Here is a 12,954-nt window from a genome sequence, read left to right as displayed (position 1 = left end):
AAATATAACACACTTGCATCCGAAGTTTTTTTTTTTTTTTTTTTTTTAATAATGAAATTGACAACATCACATTCTTACAAATTTAGACTCATTACATAAAATTCCTTCTATTTATTAAACGTTGCTGGAAACCCAATTATATAAGTTAATTAACTAAAAAATATTTATTATTATTTTTTAACTTAAAATATCTTTTAATTATAATTATAAAACTAATTTGGACCGACAAAGTCTTTCAGTCTTACGTCTGATCAAGCATGCCTGCCATTAACTTGGTAAGAACTAGTGTGACTCAAATGATTTTATGAGTGAACCGCCACACGCGATCATTCTCTAAAGTTGCTGTAGTGTTTGATTTGGTCTTATCAAGCACAAAGCTTAGTCATTTGATAATAAATGTCTTACCAATGAATCATGTATTTTAATGTTATTATTCTCTACATAATATATATATATATATATATTAAAGTATATTTTATTCATGCTTCCTTAATTATCATCAAATTAATATTAGATTCAATACTTGTGTGCGTTGCATGACTTATTTTGATAAACTGAGTGATTTGATATTTAACTAATTATATAATTAAAAATTAACGATAATAGTAAATATAAAGTATAACAATATTAAAAATAAGTAAAAATAATAATATTAAAAAATAAATATATACTAATTTCTTGTTTTAAATTATTGAAAAAAAATTTATAAACATTAGAACACTTATCTAAATTTTCTTCTTATAAAGGGAGAAAATTGTTCCTACCTGATACGAGACCAAGCATGAGATTTTGTCATATCAGGAGTGACAATCAACGAATTTCCTACTATAGTCACACCAAGCATGAGTTGAATAGTCTTAGATGTGATTTTTGAAAGTTAAATATTCTATTGTGTGGATATTAGTGTAGTGCTCTTTGAGCCGAGTTGTTGAAACACCCTTCTCGAGTACGTGTTATCTATTGGGAGTGGATGGTTGAGCCTCATTTAGGATCTTAGTTAATGTGGTATATGGATTAGGTCGAGACATATCGGTTATAAATGACCAATGTTGATCTGTATGTGAGTAAAGTTGAAACGTATGTGTATAAAGTGATCAATTGAGTTAAGTACAAGGTTGGATGCTTAGTCTCTAATCGAGTATTGGAGGACATAATATTTGAAGGGTAGTTGGTAGGCTAATGCTATAAGGGGTTAGTGTTGCAAACTAATGTCGTAGCAGGCTTGTACCTAAATTATTCTACCCTACCAAAAATACCAAACTTCCTAGTTTAAGTAGCGACATTTGAGAAATCATATTACAAGAAATTGGTATCACAATTTGGTTATTGACCTATCAAGTGTAAAAAGGTTGTGTTGGTTCAATAAGGTTAAGCCACTTAGATTGCTCACCCTATTGTAGAAGATCTTTATAGATGAATGTTTGATGATGCATTAGTTGAGGTCTATGAATATGATGTGGTGCAATGTGCTTATTGTCCATATGTTCTGATGATTATATTATTGAATGACATGATGGTGGTGTAAGTTTATTTTGCTTAAATTGTTTGCTTTTTAAACTTGTTGATGCTATTTGAGTGTTGTAAGCTATGAAATGCATGTTGGGTGATTTACATATTGTTATTGATAATATGTTTGTATTTCATGTTTTTCCAATGGTTGGACTACAATGATCATTTTTTCATAGAACATGGTAGGGTTAGTTGGAGGCAAGATGTGTTGTGAGGCCATGCTGGTGATTAGTTTTGCTGCAATTTTTGGTTTGGTTACTCTTGTGTAACCATTTGTATAAATGTTGTTTGACCAACAATTTAGGGTTACACTCATAGTTTTTAGATATATAATGTCCCTTATATGTTTGAAAAATATTTTTGTGTTAACTTTAGGTAGTGTTTGATGATTTTTATCGTTAGATGTCAATTCTGTTAAATGTAAAGATTATGAAAAGTCATTATAAATATATTTATTTATTTTATTTATTTTTAGTAACAGTTTATTTTATAATAATATGTATTTATATATAAAAATATTTAGGGGAGGGTTATTAAAGAGAATAAATATGTAAAACATTTATTGAAAGGAGTTATTAGAGAAAATTATTGAAAGAAGTTTTAAAAGAAAAGAATTATTATCTTTATATACATTTTATATATTAGTATAGATATATTATAGATACTCTATTGTTATACATTTATTTAAACAATTTATATACTATATTTTTAATTTAAAATAATAATTTAATTATATATTAATTTATGTAATTAAACTTATTAATAATTTGGTTGTTAAAGTAGTATTACATTGAATATAATCTTTGTTGAGACTTTTTTAAAAGTATAATATGAATTTGATTAAAATTTATAAGTATAAAATATATGTGATATTAATATTTTATTTAAAAAAATTAACAAAAGTGGAGTCATGTAATCTTTTAGACACGCTGATTTTTAAAACGGTGGTTATATAAGGCTAAACCCTTAAACCCCAAATCAAATTGAAGGGCTTTGCGGAGAAAAAGTAGAGAGAAGGAGGGATTCAAATTGAATGGAAACCCAGAACCAGAACCAGAACCAGAACCAGAACGAGAAGCAGAAACAGAACAGTAAAAAGCGGAAGCAAGTTTTCCCATACGGCAACTACAAGAGTTACTATGGCTATCGGGTAGGCTATTCTTATTTTCCCTCATTCGTTGCGTTACATGGATCGAACTTTTGTTGCCGTTTTCTTAGGTTTACCGTTATCTCTGTTTCATGCTGTTTCAGATTGGTCAAGACGTGGATGAAGATCCTCGATTGAAAGTGCTGAGGAAGGAATGGTTTGAAGGCAAGGAGTGTCTTGATATTGGCTGCAACAATGGGATAATCACCATACAGATTGGTATTTTTCTCCCTATTTCTTTAACAATGTCTTTGAGCAAATAATGTTATTCATTTTTCTGTTTTAGTGATTGATGCTTTAACTTGGCTTTTAAATGGGATTTGACTCTTCCAAAGTGACCTTGAGTAAAGTGAGTAATCTCTGACATTGATTAAAAAAAAAAAAAACTGTTGATATTCCAACACATGATTTGTTGTATATATAATATTGACGGTTGATTTTCTCATATCCGACTGATATTACTTACTTTCAAATGGGTATAACTTTGACCCCCCTTTGGCCACAGAATAAAGTTCATTTTATGCGAACAATTACAATTTCAATTCTAAATGTAAAGTTTGGATCACGCTGACCTAGGTGTTGTCTCTTTTCTAACCCCCACAGCACAGAAGTTTTGCTGCCAGAGCATTCTTGGAGTTGACATAGATTCTGGTGAGATTCTTACCTATTATGATTTCTACTGCTTAATTATTTTAATTTAAAATTGAGCTTTGTTCTGTATGTGTTTCTATTTGATGTAGCCTAAATGTGTGCATATGTAACATAGATATGTTTAATATTTTATGCTTGAAAATAAACATTGATGTTGCTTCTGCCTTTTCTTCTATGAATCTTTGAAAACAAGAACGCAGTGAAAATAGTGTGTCACTTCTGTAATTATTAGTGAAAACAGAAAGCATTTCTTTAGGGCCTAAATTTAAGAATTGAATCCTTAGAGGACTTAACAGTCATATTACTAAAGCCAATTCAAGCCATTATATTAATAAAAAACTCCTTGTTGTATTATATATGCAGCATGGACAGGTGGCTAGTATGCATTATACTTCTTTAGCAAGTAACTTATAAGATTAAAAAAATAAGCATAGAATGAACACTCAGTTTATAAAATAAAAAATTTAAAATTTGATCTTATACTATCTTAAGGAAAAGAAGTGTGAAAATGCACTGAGTTTTGCTTCTGTAGTCCTATCAAATACTTATCAGGAACTCAGTAAAGTTATTTACAACTATGTCAATATCATTGATAATTTAGTAATAGGTAGTATTAGGTCCTCAATTTTTGAACTCCCCAATTCAGTAGTATCTTTTATTTGATTTTTTTTCCGTCATATTACTAGATCGAGTTCAGGATGCATATTGGAATCTCAGAAAAACTGTTAGATTGACATCTACTGGGAATAAACCTGTAAAAGCCTCCAAACTTCAGGACAAGGACCATGCTGATGATTCCGGGATCAATATTGATACAAAGGAGATTTCAAAGGAGCATTCTTTTTCAGACCAAATTGATCTGTCAAATGTAGTTTCATTTAAACGAGAAAATTTTGTTCAGGGTCGACACCCACCAGGAAAGCACTACGATACAATTCTTTGGTAAGTTGCTGTTTTTGTCATTTTTTTTTTCCAGTTCCACTTAATAAAACATGTTCTTTGGTTTTGAAATTTTCCATCCCTTATGCCCTATTGGAAAAGTCCTATTCAAAATTGTTTGGTTTTGATTTTTGTGTCCTTTCTAGTGCTATTTGACTTTCACAGGATAGTTGCTATCTATTAAAATGGTCTGGGTTAGGGGAAGTGCTTTGGCTATATTCCTAATTAATTAATGTGGGACATCTTAGCATCCACCCCTCACATTCAAGACTAGACATTTAGAATGTGAATTTTGCATGATTGGACATTTGTGGATTGCCCAACATCAAGACTAGATAGTAGATATGCTCTGGTACTAAATTAAAAAATGGATTGGGCATAAAGGCCTCAAAAACTAGCTCAAGGGGGAGGGTTTTCCAAGTCTTGGAACAATTACTTTGGCCATAGTCTTTGTGTGACATCTTAACACTATCCCAATGGATTATCTCCATATTGTACTTTTTATTTTTAATGTATGGCTTTCATTGAAATTCTATTTTTGAGCATGATTGCATTTGCATTTTCAATTCTTAAGCTGCAGGAATAAATTCTCCAGTTTGGTTTGACTTATCCCTTCTTTAACAATATTATTTGAATATTTATTTTAAATTTTCTTCAATGTGCTGCTAATGTTAAAATAAAAGTTATCTTCTTTCTTGCAGTTTAAGCGTATCAAAGTGGATACATCTAAATTGGGGGGATGATGGCTTAATTACTTTATTTGCAGAGGCCTGGAAACTGCTCCGACCAGTAAGTATTATCTCCTTTCATCATCTGGTTGTTATTCTTTGTACTTAAAGTTTGGACCACCAATTATAGAAGTGTTGCAAAAAGGAAAAAGGCATGATATATTGGGACCTAATGACCTATCTTGTGAGACAAGTTGTTTATGGTGAGATAAGCATCAGATTAAAATATACAGCTGCACATGATCTCTTCTGAAAACCTACACCCATCCCTTCCTTTCTTTTTATCTCTGGTAGTCATGGATGTTTTCTTCTTCACACTCTCAAGATTCCATTTTCTCACTCCATTCCAACAACTTTTTTCTTTTCTTTCTATTCCAGCTTGGATTCATCTTCTGAAATCGACTGATTTAATAATGCCCATGACCTCTGGTTAACCACGCATTACCCACACACATCCTTACCTCTCTGTAAATATATTCTGTTGTATATATAAAACATATTATTTCTTCTGAATAGGGTGGCATTTTTGTGCTGGAACCTCAACCATGGAAGTCATATGAAAGCAATCGTAATGTCTCGGAGGTGATAATTAGCTTGCCTTCATTTCTGTGGTTATCAGTTTTTACATTTCAAGGGGGTACTGTGAAGTTTAAACCTTTACATACATGCTATGGAAAACTTACCAAGTTTACTCTATAGTTAGTGTTTTATTGGACCTATTCATCATGTAAAATTTCTACACGGTCTGGAATCATTTCCGGAAATCTTGATCAATATGGCTTATTGATTTGCTTATGAAAAAACTGCAAATCATGGGGCTTGATTGGTTTGAGAAAATATTTTGTTTTAACTTTTGATTACAAAAATGCACACCTTGTTTTTTACTTTGTTTTCTATTATTCTTATCATTTCCTATGTAATCCTTCGGAAGAAAAAAAAAATGGAAACAAGGTGTAATTTTTGTAATTAAAAAAGAAAACAAAAAATGAAAATAGAAAATATTTTCTCAAAATAAACAAGCCCTTAGCTTCAATGGATGGATATCATTGTTGTTTTTCTTCTGTAATTCTATTTTTATGTTAATGGAACAACTAATGCATTATCAATTTGCTGATTTTTTAATTATGCTTTTAAATTCCTGTATTCCTAGCTAGATATTATTACCAAAAATAAGAAAGGGGCTATTGAATCATTTATTTATTTTTTCCCATTTTTCAGACCACTGCTGCTAACTATCGTAATATCACGATTCGTCCAGAACAGTTTCAGGAAATATTACTAGATAAGGTTTGTATTGAATATTTCTTTTGGAATACTACTTTCATTTTTCAAAGTTTTTCTATTTATTATGATTTTATTCAGGTTCCAATGTCTGGTATTTAAATTATCGCAGATCGGATTTCGAACAGTAAAAGATATCACTTCAGGTTTGGCAGAGAGCAAGACTGGTTTCAATAGACCAATTTTGGTCTTTGGCAAATAATCCATGCAAATAGTCAGGTGCAGAGTCAATGTCATTTTATATATTTTGAGATCAATATTGGTTCTTATAGTGTTGCATGCAATGCAGCTACTGTTCACGATGCATGGGTCATCCTTGGTGAATAGCAGCAGTTAATTAGCAAATTTTGAGTTGAGGGCGGTTGAATGTATAGAATGAAAATGAAAATACATATTGTCTTTTGTGTATTTTGCTAGGAGTATCTCAGTTAGATTCGCAAGTAGGGGAGTAGATGGATGTAGCAACAAACATGTCTTGCTTGTTTACAGCTCGCAGATACCACAACTTGATACTCTCTATGAACTTTATTTATGAAGAAAAAATGTTAATATCCCATTATTGAGATGCACGTTTTCTGGTGAGGAATGGATTGCGCCAATTTAGGTGATATTTGTTTGAGAATCAGCGGATATTTGATGTTATATTTTGCCAACCGCCATGATAGCATCATTTGGGATGGACATGATAGAAACTAGAAGATACATTTGATTTCCAGCCGTTACCGTGCATAGGACAAATGATTTTTCCTTTGGTTATTGAAATTATGAATATAGAAATATTTATTCCATGTTTATTAGAAAATTCTGAAAACAGATTTCTAATTATCTTTATTCTCGAAAAAGCCATATTATCATTTCTGAGATTCGAGTGTTTGTTTTAGATATCAATATATTTTTGGAAAACATTAATATTAGTCTAAATTATATATATATATATATATATATATATATATTTTAATTTTTTTATTTTCAAAGCATTTATTTTAGTTTTTTTAATATTTATATCTGAGTCAATTTAGTCTCTTTTTTTTTTTTTAATAAATGTTAATCATTTTTTATTTTGAGATATAAATTTTTTATTGATTCAAAATTTCACATTTATTTTATTATATTCACGAATATGAACTAATACTTTAGCAAAAGAGTCATAAATATAAAAATTTATGTGAATATGAATTAAATGTAAAATAAAATAATTAAAAAATCTAATATTGTCGTTACTTTTGTGTTTTTTTTTATTATTTAACTTTTTATTAGTTCAAATATCACCTATGTTTTATAGTCGGGATAAATTTCATAACTTAAATTAGTAAATAATTTTTTTTACCAGAAAACCAAAGTATGTCTTAATAAAATAAAACAAATGATTAAAATTATATTTTAGCCTAATAATGTTTGGTTGGAGGTGAATTCAGAGAAGAGAGTTTTATAAACTTTTCTTGTATGATTTAATTTTTAAGAGGGGAGGAAAATGATGAGAAGTAAAACATTTTATATAATTTTAGTTCTTTTTTTAATATTGAGAGATTTAGAGGGGAAGTGTTCTTCTCCAATAATGTTTAAAAGTTATAAGGATATAAAGGTAAATTACATTTTTAAAATCTCTCTCCTCGAACCAAATAAGAAAATATTTCTTTCCTTTCTCTTCTATTAAAATTCATCTCTTCCTTTTAATCAAACATATAATTTCGAACACACCCCTTCTCTCTATGGAGTATATTTTTTGTTATAAATTATAAACATCTTATATCGAAGATAATTTTATTCGAGTAGAATAGTCTTAAAATGTGAGTTTAGACCTAACTTAACTCTATAAAATAGGTTTGTAAGATAAATATTATACTTCAGTTATATACATTTTGTTAGTCGTATCATTGATCAATGTGAAATGTCTAATAGATAGGATAAGATTACTTTGACCATAAAATATTTTGAGTATTTAATATAATTGTATATCTAACGCTTAGACTTATGCTTCAAGTTAAGTTAAAACAACTTTTGAAGTATATTTAAAGTATTATATTACATTTTTTGAAATCATATTAATACTTGAGGGTTTATTTAAGGTGTTTAGGATTGCATTTTAATATTTCTGGAAATATTTTTAAATATTATAAAAAAATAATTGGTAACCATATTATTGTTATAAAATATTCACCGTAAAAAACAATGACTAATTTCTATTGGAGGCTTTGAACTCACACAAAATGTATATTTCCTTTCAATGTAGTCTATTACATTATTAAAGTCAGAATTCAAACTTCAAACAATTTGATTAAAAGATATAAACTAAGAGTTAATCACCTATACACTGTCGGTGTAAAGTTTTTTTACACTGACAACTAATTATATCTCTTAATTGTGTCATGTCACTGTTAAAAATATGTGTTTATAGTGACATGACACAATTAAGAGACATAATTGGTTACCAATGTAAAAAATCTTACACTGACAATGTATAGGTGATTAACTCATAAACTAATATCACTTATATATCTCATGATACCCCACATCTTTCCCCATCACTTTCTCCTTCTTCATTGTAAGAATAAAAGTTACATAAAGCATGAAAATTTAACTTTTTTGTGAAATAAAAAATATTTGAAAATTTATATCCATAACTCTTTAATAAATGAGAATAAATACTCATATTTATATTTCCAAAAATAGAAGATGATGTGGAAAAACATCCCTTGTATTTAGACAATTCTTATCCTAAAAATGACGGATGAAAAAGTGATATTTTCAAGGATTATAAAAAATTATTTTCTATCAGACTTGTATCTTCTATTTTTACTTATATTTTATTTAAATTAATTTAAATTTTTAAAAAAAATTCAAGAATATTTTTTAATGAGTAAAATATTTTTAAATGCTAAATCTTATATCCTAAACTTCAGAGAAACGTTCCATTAATAGTAATAATAATTAGTAAATGAAATTTCCCTTGCCTGGAACCTACGGTTTTAATTGGGCCTTGTGAAAGTAAATCTTGATGGTTTTTATGGAGCTTTAAAAAGTGAGAGTAAACACCCCAACCAACAGTTTTTAAAGAGAAAAATATCACCCCGCTTAATTTGGTTTTTAAGATTAAAAATGTGAGAGGTGTAAAAAAAATTAAAAATGCGAGATAATTTTATTTATTTATTTTATATTTTTATATGTTATAGTCAGAATGATTAAAGTATTTTATGTTTATAATTTTGAGAAATTAGTGGGTTAAAATTTTCTAGGCCAGATGATAGTGTTCCTAATATTATTTTTCCAATGACCTATTTTAGTGTATACGTTGCATGCACTCATTTGCATGCTTGGAAGACCACACCTCAACCTGCACGTGAGTCTCGGAGGCTGATGATTTTCAGTTCCTCGTATCGATGCTTAATTGTATTTTTAATTCTTTTATTATGTGAATTTTATTGTCTTTTTTACTATTTTAATTGTATAAGTTTTAATCATTTTACAATTTAACATCTAATATTTGAAAACATACTGATATGAAATAAAAACAATTCATGAAATTGAAAAGATAGAGAGAACCAAATACAATTAAACCTACTTAATAACAAAGGAGAAGAGTACTTTGCAAAACCACAGAAGTCAAATATGGTAGTACAACAGTGTCAAAAAAGAAGAAAAAGAAGAAAAAGATGAGACTTTACTCAAATTTCAATAAGCAGGGTCCAAGTGAAATTATGGTCATAATTGTGTTATTACTTTTACTTTCTACGTTTTCTTCATTGACCTGAGTTGATAACGCTCGTCATTATGGCATTTCAGGGCGAGTGAACTAATTCCTCTCCTCTTATATCAACACCTTTCTCTTTTCTCTTTCAACATGTTCCTCTTCACTCACTCACTCATGGAAGAAAGAAAAAACTCTAAGGTTATGATGCACACTGCCTTTTCTTATGAACAAGGGCAATACCATTCCAACAACTTGGAGTGCAATAATGTGCTAAAGAATAATGCAATAGGCAACCCTAATTCCTTTCAAGTTGCTCCTGATCCTAAGGAATATTCTTTTGAGGTGTCAGACTCAGACTCAGACTCAGACTCTTGCAGTGATGAAGAAGTGAGTTTGGATGAGTTTCTGAATGATGGAGGAACAAAGAAGAAGATTGAGCAATTGGCTGCAATGGTTGGAGTTGACACTACCGAGCCAGTGATTGTGCTGACTGAAGTAGTGAGACTTCTCAAGCACTTCAACTACTATTATACTTCTACTACTTCTTAATGAAAAGAACAATTTTAGTTCTTCTCTCATGTTTTTAATTTGTTGTTGTTGATATGATATGCGCTGCGTTTCCATCTACAACATATTAGTTTAAGAATTTATCTTCGGATTATTTATTTTCATTTCTTTAATTAGTTTAATTTCTCCCCAGTTAGCTAACATAAGACCCTACATCATTGCTATATGACTTTCCCCCATGGAAAATCTGATTTGATTATGTCAAACAGCTGGGATATGATTGGGAGTTTCAGAAGAGAGGAAAATTTAAATATAAATTTATGTGATAAAATTTTTCTGAGCAAGTTTAAATTTTATCACATAATTTTTTCATTGCATGTGATAATAATCTTATAAACTTGACTATTCTCCTTTGCAGTCACCATTGCATGTGTCAGTGATGATAAATCGAACAGAAGGGTTGTTTCTCACGGATTGAAATGACCGTTTCATTGAAATCGTGTTTTTCTGAGAAAGTCGAGTTTAAATTTTATCACAGAAATGCTTTGTAGGATGTATGCTCATAGTGTAAAGGGCTTTGAATGGATGGAGGAGAGATATAAATGAGTTTTTTTTTTTTTAAAAAAAAAAACTTAGTTACTGTAATATCCATATAAAAATTTACTAAAACAAAAAAAATTGATTGAGTTTTCTTTTTTCCTTAAACTAAAAGAAGGTTATAGATTATATTAATAATTATCTATATAATTAGTATTTTAACATACGCAATATATAGCTTAAATACTTATTATATGGAACTAAATTTTATAATAAATTATATTATATACAAATAAATATTATATTTGAATATATAAAATATATTTTAAATTTATAATAAATAGTGTATATTGTAACACAATATTATTTTTATTTATTGATAATTTATTTTAAAATATTAAAATTTAATTAATAAATCATTATAATAAATAAAAGAGAATTATATAAGATATTAAAAAAATTTAAAAATTCTTTCGTTGAAAAAAAAACCTTAAAAACATAAAATTATGTTTAACATATACTAAAAAGAAACTATCATTGCTAATGTAAAATTTGGGTAATTTATTGGTTCAAACCTTGATACCATTTTAAGAAACTATGAATGAGGGAATAAGGGGACCAAAATCCAGTATTGATATCGAGAAATATGTTACCGAATGATGCAGAAACAACAATGATGACAGTACACGGTTTGAAGAACAATATTAGCGGAAAAAATAGGATCAAATATTGACATGAGTAAGTGGTATCATCAATTTGGTGGATAAAAAGAAAACAGAAAGAAAAATAGCATGGGAGAAACAAGGCTTGAATATGGACAGAAATAAAAGCTGAGCATGCTAAATCAACAAAAGAAAATCAACAATCACAAAGGAAATAAAACATTCATCAACCGTCTCAACTCGAGTTTTTGGTGAATGTCAATCTGCTCTCCAGATTTTAGTAATTTTTTATTTGAATTTATATCCAAATAAAAAATTGTTTTAAAATATGCATAAGCTTGGGAGGGCTACTCGATGCATGTCAAAGCCATGCAGTGTTTGTATGCCACCTTTAGTCGTGTCTGTCCTATACAAAATCCAATTATCAAACTTTATTTATTAAAAAAATAATGACTAAATTATATTTTTAACCTCTCAAATATTATAATTTGTGATTTTGATTTTCAAAATTTTAATAAAATAATTTTAATTCTTCAAGTGTCATCACAATATAATTTTAGTTCCTCTAAATTTAATTGACTAATTTTATTTCGTATAATTGAATGATTTTAATTCTTTCTACTAAAAATTTAATATTTTTAGAATTATATATATATATATATATATATATACCTATATATCATTTGTATATAAATAAAAATTATAATATATATAACTAAATAAGTTAATAATTGTATAATTTTAAAATATTATATATATATATATACATATTATTACTAAATAAATAAAATTCATATATATTATTAGTATTATAATATTATTGACAACCTGATATCAATATTGTTATTATTATTATTATATTTATAGACAACATATCATCACTTATTTTAATGACTACGACAAAATCGAGTTTTCACAAAAACCTGCCAAAAACATATCAAAGACATCTAACAAATGAGACAAAACCAATCTGAATATAGAAATTACGTGACTGGGGGAAATGACTAATCTGAATAAAGAAATTACATTGAACAGGAAAAATGAAACACTTTTTTAACTCGTTTTAAAAAATAAATTAAAAACATAAGAGATGAAATGAGAAAGTGTGCAATTAACTCAACAATAATGGATTGTTTCATATATTAGGTTGAAACTTGAAAGACCAAAAAATGTCTTGAAAAAATATGGACTTGTTATAGAATTCTCCATACTCAACCTTTTGACGTCAATGACAGTGCGTAATACATAAAATTCAATTAACTATAATTGCGGTACATCTCACTTCCATATTATCATTCTTTAATT

The 12,954-nt window shown here is 28.3% G+C and overlaps 1 protein-coding gene across 4 annotated transcripts; it reads left to right on the top strand.

Annotated features, from left to right (window-relative positions):
* Positions 1-2,473: 2,473 nt before the first annotated feature.
* LOC109804059 (S-adenosyl-L-methionine-dependent methyltransferases superfamily protein) lies at positions 2,474-6,811 on the top strand. Of its 4 annotated transcripts, none has more exons than XM_020365812.3 (9): positions 2,474-2,659; positions 2,761-2,875; positions 3,260-3,307; positions 3,994-4,249; positions 4,948-5,035; positions 5,491-5,556; positions 6,193-6,261; positions 6,368-6,474; positions 6,673-6,811. In XM_020365812.3, exons 1-8 carry the CDS (start codon positions 2,543-2,545, stop codon positions 6,455-6,457), a joined length of 849 nt encoding a protein of 282 aa, XP_020221401.1. In that variant the 5' UTR covers positions 2,474-2,542; the 3' UTR covers positions 6,458-6,474; positions 6,673-6,811. The 4 variants fall into 4 exon arrangements, with proteins under 4 accessions (XP_020221401.1, XP_020221400.1, XP_020221399.1 ...); XM_020365811.3 differs by having other exon boundaries at positions 6,545-6,811; XM_020365810.3 differs by having other exon boundaries at positions 6,368-6,811.
* The last annotated feature ends 6,143 nt before the right edge of the window (positions 6,812-12,954 follow it).

This window comes from Cajanus cajan, chromosome 2 (genome assembly GCF_000230855.2).
Source record: "Cajanus cajan strain Asha chromosome 2, NIPB_CcT2T_4, whole genome shotgun sequence".
NCBI classification, from domain to species: domain Eukaryota; kingdom Viridiplantae; phylum Streptophyta; class Magnoliopsida; order Fabales; family Fabaceae; genus Cajanus; species Cajanus cajan.
Note: the sequence above shows the minus strand (reverse complement) of the source record. Positions and strands in the feature narration are given on the sequence as shown.